The 15,946-nt window shown below is 40.7% G+C and overlaps 1 protein-coding gene across 1 annotated transcript in view; it reads right to left on the reverse strand.

Moving 5' to 3' along the window:
- Positions 1-15,946, reverse strand: part of LOC126474173 (rac GTPase-activating protein 1) — a 159,789-nt gene that overhangs the window by 62,838 nt on the left and 81,005 nt on the right. The window contains exon 7 of the mRNA XM_050101632.1: positions 12,292-12,418. Coding sequence (XP_049957589.1) covers positions 12,292-12,418 — 127 coding nt within the window. The remainder of the gene's footprint in view (positions 1-12,291; positions 12,419-15,946) is intronic.

Raw genomic sequence — 15,946 nt, forward strand, 5'->3', positions numbered from 1 at the left:
AACTTTCCCATTCAGCTGACCACAGTCTCTCAGATTTCTGTCTATGGAGACATTTAAAGGCATTTGGGTATCCCATACTCACTAACATTCATACATTAAATGGACATGGGTAGCATGCATGATCTGAGGGCAGCTGATAATGTTTGTAGGAGAAAAAGGGCTGAAGGATTTGTAAAAATGAGAGGTAGCCACATTGAGCACTTACTGTACTGGCGGACATGTGGCTGTCATACAACTAAATAGCTCTTATTTGCATTCAGACATATGTCTGCAGGACTTCTCTTGTCTTGTCCGGAACCATCCCTTTAAGAATATTGGACTTTTTTCAAACATCCCGTACAGTACTTATCAGAAACACAGGATTAATTTTCTTTCCTGGAGCATAATTCAAACACTATTCAAATTGAACGAGAGCTCAAATAAAAGGCAGAATTTTATAACAGGTTTAAATTTTTTTCCATCATTACTTAAAATGAATGGTAGGTAACTTGTTGATTACTAACTTATTCCAATGACCACGTAACGTAAGATGCAGGTCCCAACACAAAGGTGTGTAGACATTTTTGAACAAATTCTAGTTTTTATTATTCCCAAAGCTAACATGAATAAAGTCATTCAAGAAACAAAGGGCAAGCAAAATGAAAGTAATTAGGCCCAACACAACTCAGGTGAGCACTGATCTTGTCCATGCATTGTGTAGATTGAATGGGCGGAGAGGGAGCGAGGTGTGTGTGTGTGTGTGTGTGTGTGTGTCTTCTATACACCTTCAAGTGCTACACAATTGTGTAGATTGAATGGGTGGAGAGGGAGCGAGGGGGAGGGGGTGTTCTATACACCTTCAATTGCTACACATAGAATTGCTAGAGTTTCTTGCATCTGGTTTCTAGAGAAGCTTCAAGTGACCACGTTGTCTCATTTTAAGTGAGAGCTTGCAGGTAACCCCTAAGAAATAACCACACAGTGAAAGATCTAGTGAACAAGGCACCTACTCCTTAATTCCACAGCAGTGGACTGAAGTGTCCTTTAGAAATTTACTAGTGTAAGAAGCCATGGATCTTCTTGAGTTACGACAGGTGTTAACTGCACACCCTAAAAATGCTCTGTGCAAAGGCTAATGTGAGTAGAAGAAGGGACAGACATTTCAAGTCTACAACTGGACCAGTATTCATTTGTTCTGTGTCATTGCCAACCTCAGTCCAACATATAATCCAGTCTACACTGGCACTGCTGTCAACATTCTGTATCGACTTTACTACACTTAAGTTTTCTTTTTGGAGTTGTTAACTGTGCATTACATCTACTTACATATGAGGGGTTCAGAGCACAAGTGTGGCATAACTCCACTTTTAGCTGGAAACGATTTACCCAGGTATTCATTAACAGAGACATCTACATGTGTGTGAAATCTTATGGGACTTAATTGCTAAGGTCATCAGTCCCTAAGCTTACACACTACTTAACCTAAATTATCCTAAGGACAAACACACCCACCCATGCCCAAGGGAGGACTCGAACCCCCGCTGGGACCAGCCGCACAGTCCACGACTGCAGCGCCTTAGACCGCTCGACTAATCCCGAGCGGCAACAGCACACCTACAGTTCAGAGCTATAAATACACACTGAAGTTTCATCAACTGTGCATAGAGTTGGGCACTGTGTTAGTGCCTTTAACTGTTTCCCGCCTTTATTCAGAGCACAATGTACATATGTCCATGCACATTAGTGGAAGATGGAATGTAAAGATTTTTGCAGTGGCCATATTATGGAGTGTTGTACAGAATATCCACCAAACATGGAAAACATTCCTATGAATGATACTATGACAGGTAAGCCACACCAATAACTATTAATAGTATTCTATATGTAGTCAAAATGGATAAGATACTGTTTCTAACCTAACCTGTCTAAGGGTGCTGCATTTTACCGTTACATATATACCCCAACAGAAGTGCAATTTATAACAATTGCATACTGTGTACCGTATGCACTCGAATCTAAGCCGCACCTGAAAAATGAGACTTGAAATCAAGGGGGGGGGGGGGGGGGGGGGGGGGGGGTGTATTCCCGAATCTAAGCCGCACCTGAAATTTGACACTTGAAATTCAAGGGGGAGAGAAAAGTCTTAGGCCGCACCTCCAAATCGAAACAATGTTGATCTATTGTAATATGAGCCACAATTTAGGTCGAATGAATGACGATACAGCTACAGTAGTTCGGTTCGAGTCGTAAGCTTAGCAGTTAAGCTTTACCAGGTAGCCATTGCTATGCGTCAGGCGCTCCGTCCGTATTTATACGGATACCCTTCCTTTTTCAAGTGCTTCGTCTGGTTTGAATCGGTTGCATATTTTTCTTTGATCTGATAAGTGCCGTTCACTTTGTTAAAGGTGTCTAAGCTGAAAATGCATTATTGTACTGTGTCATGCATTGTTTGTCGCATTCTGATAATGAGTGTTTACTGGCTTGCTTTTGTGCGCGCCACCACCGCTTACAAATTTAAAAAAAAAAAAAAGAGAGAGAGAGAGAGAGAGAGAGAGAGAGAGAGAGAGAGAGAGAGAGAGAGAGAGAGGAATTGTCTCATTAGCGAAACAATGGCAAGAGACTGCTATTTGTTGTTACTTACACTATTGCTTTCTTTGATAATGATCAACAAGAACCAAATAATAGACTGCGTATGATAGATGTTCTGAACGAGAGTTTAGCTAAGAATTTTTCTCTGTTTGAAAATCTTTGCAGACGTCTCTTTTGTGCATTACATTCTGCACAGAAATTAGAGTCATCTTAGATTTAAGAATGTAGTCAATTGCCGTGCTTCATTTCAGATTGTATCACTATTAGGCATAAGAATAATACAAATATAAACATGACATGATATGTATATTCTTCCGTATTTGCTGTTGTCTCGCACTAGTTTCGTAGGTTATAAGGCAGACAGGATTTAAATGAGATAGCAGCAAACACGAAAGAATACATGGCAAAATGTTTATATTCGTTTTATTCTTATGATGAAGAGAATACTGCATGTGATTCACAATTCATAAAAGTTCCTATTAGCAACCATCTCTTCTCACAAGTAGGAAAAAATTCGGAACGTAGAGTTGGACATATTGACAAACATCCCAAACAGTCTTGCCAGTCGGATTTTCGTAGTACATTGAAATGCTGCTACATTCGAAGGTGAACAATACGGAATTTGTATTTACTTCGTTGGATAATGTATAAAAATGCAGTGGTCGAAACTCGGGGCGGAGAAAAGAGCTCGTCTTCCACCTTTTTTTAAATTTATTTACTGACGCAGAGGTTTTGGTGCCAGTATTTATCTTTGTGCCTGCAAAGCATGCCTGTGTAGCGCTACATACATTTGACAGCAAAAGTTAGTTGTGGGGGCACCTACCAACGTTTTTCAGAACTTCTGCATACTTTGCACTCGATTCTAAGCCACAGGCGGTTTTTTGGATTACAAAAACCGGAAAAAAAGTGCGGCTTAGATTCGAGTAAATACGGTATACTATGAATATATAACAACTGCATAGTACAACAGAACTGCAGAATTTGACCTAACTTTATCATACTTTTAGGTTCTGAGGAAGTTGGTAGGGGCCATAAAAGCACAGTAACTCCCAACGCATGGAAACAGAACATCCATAAAAATAACAGGAACACAGGACTATTGTATACAGTATATCTTGTAGTGGAAAGAAAGTTCCAGAAAAGATATTTGAGGACAAGGAGTGTAACTGCAGGACGGAATATAATGCAAAAATTGAGGCAAGTAAGAGGAAAGAAATATTCGAAAATTTTTGGAGGAGGAGGAGGAGGAGGAGGTTAGTGGTTAACGTCCCGTCGACAGCGAGGTCATTAGAGACGGAGCGCAAGCTCGGGGTGGGGAAGGAAATCGGCCATGCCCTTTCAAAGGAACCATCCCGGCATTTGCCTGAAACGATTTAGGGAAATCACGGAAAACCTAAATGAGGATGGCTGGAGACTGGATTGAACCGTCGTCCTCCCGAAGAAAATTTTTGAAAATTAACAGACTACTCCAGACAGAATGTGTATATTCGGTGACTTGTTCCGTCGAACTTAGTACAAAGAAAACACTTGGAAGAATGGATGTCATTCTCCAAACGCAATCACATACAAATACTTTCTTAGGGTAGGAAATAATAGTACACAGTTGTGCAAAAAGCACTCTTAGGGACACTGCAAATAAACGGAGATTATACAGATGTATAGGAAAGGAGGAAGTGTTTGCTGCGACTGATTCACGCGGAAGAAAAACACCTGAAAATAAAATAGACGACAGTAGTGTTCAAGAACATATTAAGTTGTTTCCATTATACCAGAAAGGTAATCCCCATTGACGATATCTCAGCCAGGACATCATAGTGAGAAAAATGTATGAACTCTATATTCAATGGTATAGGATCACTCGCAAAGAAGCGGTCAATGCAAAATATTAATATCATGTTTTCAGTTCAAGATTTAATCTACATTCAAGCCTCCATCGAAAGACACTTGTAAAACATGCCACGAACTACAGCTGAAGACTGCAACTGAGGATGCTGTACAAAAGAGACGTAGGTTGCAAAACGAGTACGACGAACACCTAGCACAGGCTGAAAAGCAAGAGTGTCGATGAAATAAGGCGAAAACTCAGTAACTAGTGACCACTATGTGCCTACACTTGATTTACAGAAGGCATTCCGCTTTCCAAAACTGTAGATGTCTGTTGCCTACTATAAGAGAAATTTATACGTGTGTAATCTGGGATGGCATTCTTTTAATGATAGAAACGGATACATGTACATGTGGGATGAAACAGAAGGAAGTCGAGGTTCCCAGGATTGTGTGTCCTGTGATGTGAAACACCTCGAAGAATGTGCGAAGACATACAAAGTAATAACTTAATATACTGATTCATGTACAGGACAGAACCATTAATTGTAACTTGTGTTTCCTTCATGAAATTAGTGCAAGACCCAGACATGAAAGTGTAAGTAATAAAACACAAATTTATGATACCTTGCCATAGATACTTGCCTGAATTAGCCAGCAAAAATTAAAAAAAAAAAAAAAAAAAAAAAAATTTGGTGTTACAAAAAGGTACCGCCAAACTTTCAGGAAACACTCCTCACACACAAAGAAAGAAAATATGTTATGTGGACATGTGTCTGGAAACGCTTACTTTCCATGTTAGAGTTCAATTTATTACTTATCTTCAAATCACATTAATCATGGAATGGAAACACACGGCAACAGAACGTACCAGCATGACTTCAAATACTTTGTTACAGGAAATGTCCAAAATGTCCTCCGTTAGCGAGGATACATGCACCAACCCTCCGTCGCACAGAATCCCTGATGCGCTGATGTAGCCCTGGAGAATGGTGTATTGTATCACAGCCATCCACAATACGAGCACGAAGAATCTCTACATTTGGTACCGGGGTTGCGTAGACAAGAGCTTGCAAATGCCCCCATTAATGAAAGTCAAGAGGGTTGAGGCCATGGAATTGGTCCGCCTCTACCAATCCATCGGTCACTGAATCTGTTGCTGAGAAGCATATGAACACTTCGACTGAAATGTGCAGGAGCTCCATCGTGCATGAACAACATGTTTTAGTCGTACTTGTAAAGGCACATGTTCTAGCAACACAGGTAGAGTACCCCGTATGAAATCATGATAACGTGCTCCATTGAGCGTAGCTGGAAGAACATGGGGCCCAATCAAGACATCACCAACAATGCCTGCCCAAACGTTCAAAGAAAATCTGTGTTGATGACGTGATTGCACAACTGTGTGCGGATTCTCGTCAGCCCGCAAATGTTGATTGTGAAAAGTTACAATTTGATCACGTTGGAATGAAGCCTCATCCGCAAAGAGAACATTTGCACTGAAATGAGGATTGACACATTGTTGGATGAACCATTCACAGAAGTGTACCCGTGGAGGCCAATCAGCTGCTGATAGTGCCTGCACACGCTGTACATGGTACGGAAACAACTGGTTCTCCCATAGCACTCTCCATACAGTGACATGGTCAACGTTACCTTGTACAACAGCAACTTCTCTGACTCTGACATTAGGGTTATCATCAACTGCGCGAAGAATTGCCTCGTACATTGAAGGTGTCCTTGTCGTTCTATGTCTTTCCCAGTCGCGAGTCATGGGCTTGAATGTTTCGTGCTCCCTAAGACGCCGATCAATTGCTTTGAACGTCTTCCTGTCGGGACACCTTCGTTCTGGAAATCTGTCTCGATACAAACATACCGCGCCACGGCTATTGCCCCGAGCTAATCCATACATCAAATGGGCATCTGCCAACTCCGCATTTGTAAGTATTGCACTGACTGCAAAACCACGTTCGTGATGAACACTAACCTGTTGATGCTACCTACCGATGTGCTTGATGCTAGTACTGTAGAGCAATGAGTCGCATGTCAACACAAGCAGCGACGTCAACATTACCTTCCTTCAATTGGGCCAACTGGCGGTGAATTGAGGGAGTACAGTACATACTGACGAAACTAAAATGAGCTCTAACATGGAAATTAAGCATTTCCAGACACATGTCCACATAACATCTTTTCTTTATTTGTGTGTGAGGAGGAATGTTTCCTGAAAGTTTGGCCGTACCTTTTTGTAACACTGATGTAACTTACCAAACGAAAGTGTTGGTATGTTGATAGACACACACACAAACACAAAATTCAAGTTTTCGCAACCCACGGTTGCTTCATCAGAAAAAAGGGAAGGAGAGGGAAAGACGAAAGGATGTGGGTTTTAAGGGAGAGGGTAAGGAGTCATTCCAATCCCGGGAGCGAAAAGAGTTACCTTGGGGGGGAAAAAAAGGACAGGTAGACACACACACACACACACACACACACACACACACACACACACACACACACACACACACAAGTAGACATATGTAAAGGCAAAGAGTTTGGGCAGAGATGTCAGTCGAGGCGGAAGTACAGAGGCAAAGATGTTGAATGACAGGTGAGGTATGAGCGGCGGCAACTTGAAATTAGTGGAGGCTGAGGCCTAGTGGGTAACAGGAAGAGAGGATATATTGAAGGGCAAGTACCCATCTCCGGAGTTCTGATAGGTTGGTGTTAGTGTGAAGTACCCAGATAACCCGGACGGTGTAACACTGTGCCAAGATGTGCTGGCCGTGCACCAAGGCATGTTTAGCCATAGGGTGATCCTCATTACCAACAAACACTGTCTGCCTGTGTCCATTCATGCGCATGGAGAGTGTTGCTGGTCATTCCCGCATAGAAAGCTTCACAGTGTAGGCAGGTCAGTTGGTAAATCACTTGGGTGCTTTCACACGTGGCTCTGCCTTTGATCGTGTACACCTTCCGGGTTACAGGACTGGAGTAGGTGGTGGTGGGAGGGTGCATGTGACAGGTTTTATACCGGGGGCAGTTACAAGGGTAGGAGCCAGAGGGTAGGGAAGGTGGTTTGGGGATTTCATAGGGATGAACCAAGAGGTTACGAAGGTTAGGTGGACGGCAGAAAGACACTCTTGGTGGAGTGGGGAGGATTTCATGAAGGATGGATCTCATTTCAGGGCAGGATTTGAGGAAGTCGTATCCCTGCTGGAGAGCCACATTCAGAGTCTGATCCAGTCCCGGAAAGTACCCTGTCACAAGTGGGGCACTTTTGGGGTTCTTCTGTGGGAGGTTCTGGGTTTGAGGGGATGAGGACGTGGCTCTGGTTATTTGCTTCTGTACCAGGTCGGGAGGGTAGTTGCGGGATGCGAAAGCGGTTTTCAGGTTGTTGGTGTAATGGTTCAGGGATTCAGGACTAGAGCAGATTTGTTTGCCACGAAGACCTAGGCTGTAGGGAAGGGACTGTTTGATATGGAATGGGTGGCAGCTGTCATAATGGAGGTACTGTTGCTTGTTGGTGGGTTTTATGTGGACGGATGTGTGAAGCTGGCCTTTGGACAGATGGAGGTCAACGTCAAGGAAAGTGGCATGGGATTTGGAGTAGGACCAGATGAATCTGATGGAACCAAAGGAGTTGAGGTTGGAGAGGAAATTCTAGAGTTCTTCTTCACTGAGAGTCCAGATCATGAAGATGTCATCAATAAATCTGTACCAAACTTTGGGTTGGCAGGCCTGGGTAACCAAGAAGGCTTCCTCTAAGCGATCCATAAATAGGTTGGCGTACGAGGGGGCCATCCTGGTACCCATGGTTGTTCCCTTTAATTGTTGATATGTCTGGCCTTCGAAAGTGGAGAAGTAGTGAGTCAGGATGAAGGTGGCTAAGGTAATGAGGAAAGAGGTTTTAGGTAGGGTGGCAGGTGATCGGCGTGAAAGGAAGTGCTCCATCGCAGCGAGGCCCTGGACATGCGGAATATTTGAGTATAAGGAAGTGGCATCAATGGTTACAAGGATGGTTTCCGAGGGTAACAGATTGGGTAAGGATTCCAGGCGTTCGAGAAAGTAGTTGGTGTCTTTGATGAAGGATGGGAGACTGCATGTAATGGGTTGAAGGTGTTGATCTACGTAGGCAGAGATACGTTCTGTGGGGGCTTGGTAACCAGCTACAATGGGGCGGCCGGGATGATTGGGTTTGTGAATTTTAGGAAGTAGGTGGAAGGTAGGGGTGCTGGGTGTTGGTGTTGGTGGGGTCAGGAGGTTAATAGAGTCAGGTGAAAGGTTTTGTTTTGTATGTAGTGTTGTCTGAAAGCTGACGCAGTCCCTCAGCCACATACTCCTGATGATCAAGTACCACGGTTGTGGAACCCTTGTCCGCCGGAAGAATGACAATGGATCGGCCAGCCTTCAGATCACGGATAGCCTGGGCTTCAGCAGTGGTGATGTTGGGAGTAGGATTAAGGTTTTTGAAGGTTTGAGAGGCAAGGCTGGAAGTGAGAAATTCCTGGAAGGTTTGGAGAGGGTGATTTTGAGGAAGAGGTCCCGCTGTGACGGAGGACGGAACTGTTCCAGGCAGGGTTCAATTTGGATAGAGTCTTGGGGAGTTGGATCATTAGGAGTAGGATTAGGATTATTTTTCTTCGTGGGAAAGTGGTATTTCCAGCAGAGAGTACGAGTGTAGGGCAGTAAATCTTGGACGAGGGTTGTTTGGTTGAATCTGGGAGTAGGGCTGAAGGTGAGGCCTTTGGATAGGACAGAGGTTTCAGATTGGGAGAGAGGTTTGGAGGAAAGGTTAATTACAGAATTAGGGTGTTGTGGTTCCAGATTGTGTTGATTAGAATTTTGAGGTTTTGGGGGGAGAGGAGCTGGAAGTGGAAGATTGAGTAGATGGGAGAGACTGGGTCTGTGTGCAATGAGAGGTTGAGGTTTGATTGAAAGGTTGTGGAGGGTGAGCAGTTGCCTTTCTGAAGGTGGGAAACCAGGACATTGGATAGTTTTTTGAGGTGGAGGGTGGCATGCTGTTCTATTTGCGGTTGGTCTGTAGGAGGATGCTCTGAACAGCCGGTGTTGATGTGGGAGAGGAAAGATTGAGGACTTTTATTAAGGATAGGAGTTGACGGGTGTGTTCATTGGCTGAGTTGATGTGTAGGTTAAGGATTAGGTGGGTGAGGGCTATGGATTGTTCAGTTTGGAACTCGTATAGGGACTGATGGAAAGAAAGGTTACAGCCAGAGATGGGAACTTTAAGTGTGAGGCCTTTGGAGGTAATGCCAAATGTCAGACAAGCCTGAGTAAATAAAATATGGGAGCGTAATCTGGCTAGGGCGAAGGCATGTTTGCGGAGGGAATGTAAATAAAACTTAATGGGGTCGTGGGGATGTTGTGAGGGTGGATTTTTGTAAGCATGTGTTAGGCAGACCTCTTCAAAGCCTGGCATCAGTGACACAAAGCCGAGTCCACAAGACCAGGCGGACTGTGATAACCAACAAGAAGAAGGATATGCTTGATCTTATAAAATTTATTCCTACTGTATATCGCGAATTCTTCAAGAACTTGCCTATGAAGGTGACTACTCAACGTTCAGATTCCCGGGATCACATTTCGGATGAGCAACGAACCTGTATTCACACCATGTATTTGAAGTTACAGTAGATGACTGATAAAAGGGTTCCCTTTCTTTTTTGTTAAACAAGTCATTTCCTGCACATTTCCTGTATGATATTCTGTTTTGTTAATATATTTACAGACTTTAGTGCATATTATCACATATTCACCAATACAAATAAATTATTAACATTAATAATTGTTTATACACTTCTTAATTAATGCTCCTCTTACTCAAAACTATCGTAGGTGGAGTTACACCACTTGTGCATTTTCCATGTTGTCTTCTTTTGTACATGAGGGGTTCAGAGCACATTTGGTAACTAAGTAAGGCTAGGTGGACTGTGAGGAAATGTCAGCGTTGGTCACGTAATTTTGATTTGTGTCAATTCAGCTAATGACCACACCGACTCTCTTCAAGGTCTGTTTAAATAACTCTTCATTATGTGTATAAGCAACTGGCCATGCTATTCCAAGCTCAATATGGCGAGGGAGAAAGAGTGCTAGCCAAGATCTCGCTATACGCACTTCAAAATAAATAAAAGCAGTGAACATATCACAAAAAAGCAACAGTGTCTCTATTGTCAAATGATGGAAGGAAGTCTGCCTTGAATTCTGTATATTTTTCTGCATTGTCTTAGTAAGGCACAATTCTCTTGGAAAGGGAGTATCAGTAGCTAAAGAAGAGGGAAAGGGGGGGGCAGGGGGGGGGGGGGAAGAAGAAAACGAGACAGCAAATAAAATCACACACCAGAGCTGAAGCCTATTTTCAATATCACAAGAGAGTAAGAATGGGGTAGAGAAGTAATTATTGTTTGTGGCATTTTGGCAGTCCATAAATACATACTGCCATTGGAATCTTTGGGAGACAGTACATCATGTTTGCTTCACAACAACTGCAATAAGATCTGCATTGATCCGTTCTTAGTAGGAACACGATAGTGGCTGCACTGTCTATGAAGATAGTAGCTTTACTTTTGTTTGTACACAGCAGTAAGAATTTCATTTCACCTACGCTCAGACAGCTTTTGTTTTGCACCAGGGATAGTGATGATTTTTAGACTGGCATATCATAAGCTTCCAGTACTCTGTGTATTATTTTGATAAGTGGTTTCACAAAGTGGAACTTCATCAAATTTAGGCTCAAACACATTAGAAAGCAAATTTAGGTAAGGCACTTAGAATCAATGCCGGCATCATTTTCTTTCTTCTTGGTAACAGTGTCACATATGTTCTTTTACATTTATTTGCACCTATCATACAGTTAGGACTGGGTAAAAATAAATAAAGAAATTCACTGAAATGTGACTAACAGTGAAAGCAGCTTAAGTTGGATATTTCTTTTCTTTATTGTGAGTGACAAATGACGCGTTGTACCCATCAGCAGCAGAAACAAAATAATCAAACAGCATTACCGAATTATTTAAATATACTCCTTCAATTACTGATGTTGGATACAATGGCTGACTGGTTCAGAAAAATATTTATTTACATAACCTTTGCAGTTAACTACAGCACAATGAATTTTTTAACAGTTCACACCCATTTCAAAATTGTGAAGTTTATCGTGTCAGTCACAGAGAGCATAAAATATTCTTTATTTCTTTGCACTAAATGGTGATTCCAGTTCTCAATTTTTCACATATATCTTGAAATACATATATATCACAAATCCTAGAGCATAGAATACACACGTTATACATACATTTTTGTCAGCCATTAAATTACATTATTATCTCTTTTTTTTTTTTTACAAAACGTATTCTACAAATTAATTAATTTGTAACCTGACAGGGGCCTAATCTAGTTTCACTCCCCCAGGCCTCTGAGAAGCTTAGTGCTTAGTCCGCCACTGCAAATGGTATATATAACGAGAGAGAAAAGGACAACTACATCATTATGGCATTGCCTTTAGTGTCTGGTGATAGTGATGTGAAGTCTTTAAAAATATGCTAGCTGAAGTAACAGTGTCAGCAAAATTGGCAGTATCTGCACTTCAAACGGTGCACATTAGCAGATTTGCGTTACCATTAGTTGATAACCGTACCCATTTACAGTACAAAAAGACTCAATCTGAAAGGCAGAATAGTCGATTGCCAGACTTAATCTGTCTTGGAAATCAACAGTGTAAAACCTCTATAAGCCACGACATATTTTTATGATAGTTGTAGGATAATGTTACACAAATTATGACGATTTGATAAGAAAAGAAGACAGAATTGATTGAATTCACCAGTTGAGATCGAAGATCAAGAAGTAAAATAAATAAACTTTATCAAAGTTTTCAATACTCACAATAAAACCTTTCCCTGTAGGTGTGTTCGTAACTGGTACACACGGCAATGGAAGATTATCTTTACAAGTCAGATGGCAAACTCCTCTGCAGTCACGACACTTGAGTGCTATTTTACCAAATTTGATTCTGAAATGAACATAAATTACTTTTAACTGACGATATGCAAACTGACTTACAGTGAAACACTTATTTTACATTTTCTTGAGGTCCAGACTTAAAAACCATAGAAGTGAGGGGAATGCAGAATTGGGGAAAACATTAAAACCCCACAAAATACAAGCATAAACATATGTAATCGGCATCTACGATAGAAAATAATAATCCTCCCCAATACAATGTATAAAATCTGCCTAAGTGAAGGAAATTAAACATACAATACACTGATAATGAATTTCATCAGTTCTCAAAAAAATCACAGCTGTGTAACAGCAGGTAGAAACTCGTCAAAAAATTGAAATTGGTATCTGGGTGCAAGGCAATAGAGCTGGTCTCCAACATGCTACGACCACAAATTATACATCAAATCACGCGTTTTTGAGACCTATTTCCTTTGCGTTCACCCAAGGAAAGTCAAAAATTGATGAACATGGTGAATTAAACCGAAAACTGTGAAGGCAGTGAAAGGCATCGGAATCAAACGTTTGGTGGCTTGTGTTTTCTTTCAGTGGCGAATGGCAGTTTAATTGGGTCGAATAGACTTCAAGCTGCGTACACACTAAGCTTGAAACATGTTTCCAGCTACTTGATGTTGACACCATTGGGAACATCTTTTGAAACACAGAAATGTTTATCTGTAGCTGCGTCGGTACAGATCAAAGGAAACCATGTTTCAGGCCAGCTACTGCATGTCACTGCTGCATGAGGCAAGTATGTGTTTATATGGTGGATTGTCTCTTCTGTGTTATAGAATTGTTAGGTGTTTCATTTTCTCATGCTGTATTAAGTATTTCCATGGGGGTGGAGGGGTGAAATGCAGTGGACAAGGCAGGAGACTGTAGTGTTCTTATACCAGTACCAGGCTGACAGCTGCTTGTGGAATATATGAAGCAAGCAGTACAAGAACAGCAATAAAACAAGATACTCTGCAGAAACTGCTATTACATTTGGCAAAGCTTGCTTCAAAATGTGAAATAAATGCTCAAGGATCTGGAATGAATCTCCTGTTGGCATATAACTAAGACAACAGCATGTCTGGTTGTAATTGCATTCCCGATTTTTTTTAAGGATGATGATATATGTCAGAAATTCAAAATCGTTAGATGATATCCAACTGAAATTACACAAACTAGAGCTGTATATACAGTTCCCACACATAGCTAGCATCCCACCAGTTCTGTAGTATGTTTTTGCTCACCAAAAAAGACGATTATATGCAAAACAACGAACTCATTCCTTACAACAACTAATCCTATTTTCTCAACCATTAACAACTACTATACAAACGCTCCATCAAAATACTATCATAGTTTTAAAACCAACTACAAAATTATTGTGATAAATGCGACCTTATTCTGTAAATCTACGAAACACAGAGATGCTTATGGCCAACGGGTTACGATAAATAAATAAAAACAGAATGAATGACGATAATGTCTTTCTGTTTTGTTTGCGTAAACCTTCGAGCATTAATAATGCAGCAGCACATATTACAGTTTCCTCATTTCTATATATACCATGGCAGACAATATGAAAACAACACAACACACAGTGTTGCAGACGATGCAGATACACTAAAATATGTTTACTGCAAATATGGACAGAAACAGAACAAGAAACGAAGTCGGAAACTGATGCAGTACATTGCAGGAAATGTTTCCAACTGAAACATGTTTCCAGTGGCAGTGTGGACACAGCTGCACACTGCTTTTTGCAGTTATGACATCACTAGTGGGCTTTCGACTATCAGCTTATGCAAGCACTTGTGAATTGTGTGCATTTCAATTGTTCATTTCCTTCCTAGTGTGTGACATGTATGTGCACAGTACACCATCTGAAAGCAACGGTGCATTTAAAGTCTATCAAAGATACCTTACACTTATCATCGTTAGCTGACAGAGGATTTAAGTTCACAACTCACTGCATGCCAATATTTTTTTCAACATATTGTTGTTAACGTGTTCATTATAGTCTTAATACAATATGTTCTGCAATATTTGATGATGTTAAACGTTTATTTATGGTTTGAGAATGAATGATGAAATATACATTTGCCTGTTTATTTCCAAATGTGTGGTGATCCCAAGCGTGGTTACACAGAAAACTACGAGGACAGCTTACATTCCTGCAAGTTAAACGAGCAGCAATAAAATTCATATTGTTCCTTGTCACACATACTTGGTTGTTTATTTCCGAATATGTGGTGATTTCTAAGTGTGTGGTTACGAAGGAATCTAATAGAATAGCTTAAATTGCTGCAAGTGAAACAATGAACACTTCTTCCTTGTCACAAATTTTTCACATGTTGCACAACCACGAACATATTCTTCTAAAGAGCTCTTGCTACAACTGAGATTTTCCTGTCACTATCGCACCCATAAACATCAACCTAATGCTATAGCGACCAATAACTCAATAGCCTCATTCTAATTGCTTCCACATTGCCACCACATTATGATTAAGTCAGTTCCTGAAAAACGTAGTGTGAAATGTACTTGACCCATCATCACTGTGCAGTAAGCCAAACATTACAAGTTGTGTCGGCAATGCTGATAGTGAGTTATGTCAGCATTTCCTCTCTCTGCAACAGCCTGAAATTTCCATTAACTGCGTTCATCCAAGGTGCAAACTCCTGTCTTTTGGGCCACTTCTAACTCATTTAGTCACATCAGACGTCACTAGGAAGAAAACGGGACAAAGTCAAGTGAGACTAAGTAAGAATGTAGAATCAAGTAAATTTTACTAGGAAGAAATATATATTAAAAAAAAAATAAAATAAAATAAAAAAAAATAATTAGGATTGATTTTACGAGTTTTTCACAGGGACTATGAATTTATCGTGTAGGACCGTGAAATACATAAAATTGGAGAACGTAAAATCGAAGTTCCACTGTAGTTTCTTTTTATATCTATTTACTTCTTTCACTTATTATTCAGGAACAGAAAACAGCAGAAACATCAGAACATTAGTCTGACACATAAATTAACAAAGATGTCTCAGTTTTAATTATCAGCTTAAAAAATAGTTATGTAATTAATTTTTGTTTATAGCAGCACGTCTACTGTCCTGGACAAATTAAAAAACCCTGTGCCACAGTATAGTAGCACATGCTAGAAGAACCAGACCTAAATGTTTCAGCCCATTTCCAATTTATCGATGGAAGGCAGAAAACATAGGTGCTGAAAGGAAGGAAAAAATTGATGGAAACTACGTACTAGGCAAGAGATGGAGTACATGGAACTAATAGTGAATGTCATATGGTATCACAGGTTAGTTGTAGGACTGTTGATGTTTTTAAAAATATAGAGAATCCGATAAAACAATATTTAAACAAATATCATTGGCCCTTGTTATACTTACAGAAAGTATCGACATTGCAAAGAAAAAAATATCAATGTCTCATCCAATAAAAATATCATTATTGAATCACGTTGGGTCTTTTCCATTCTTTATCCACTTACTAGGCACGCAACTCTCCAGATCATGATTTACAATCT

This window comes from Schistocerca serialis, chromosome 4 (assembly GCF_023864345.2).
Source record: "Schistocerca serialis cubense isolate TAMUIC-IGC-003099 chromosome 4, iqSchSeri2.2, whole genome shotgun sequence".
Classification (NCBI taxonomy): domain Eukaryota; kingdom Metazoa; phylum Arthropoda; class Insecta; order Orthoptera; family Acrididae; genus Schistocerca; species Schistocerca serialis.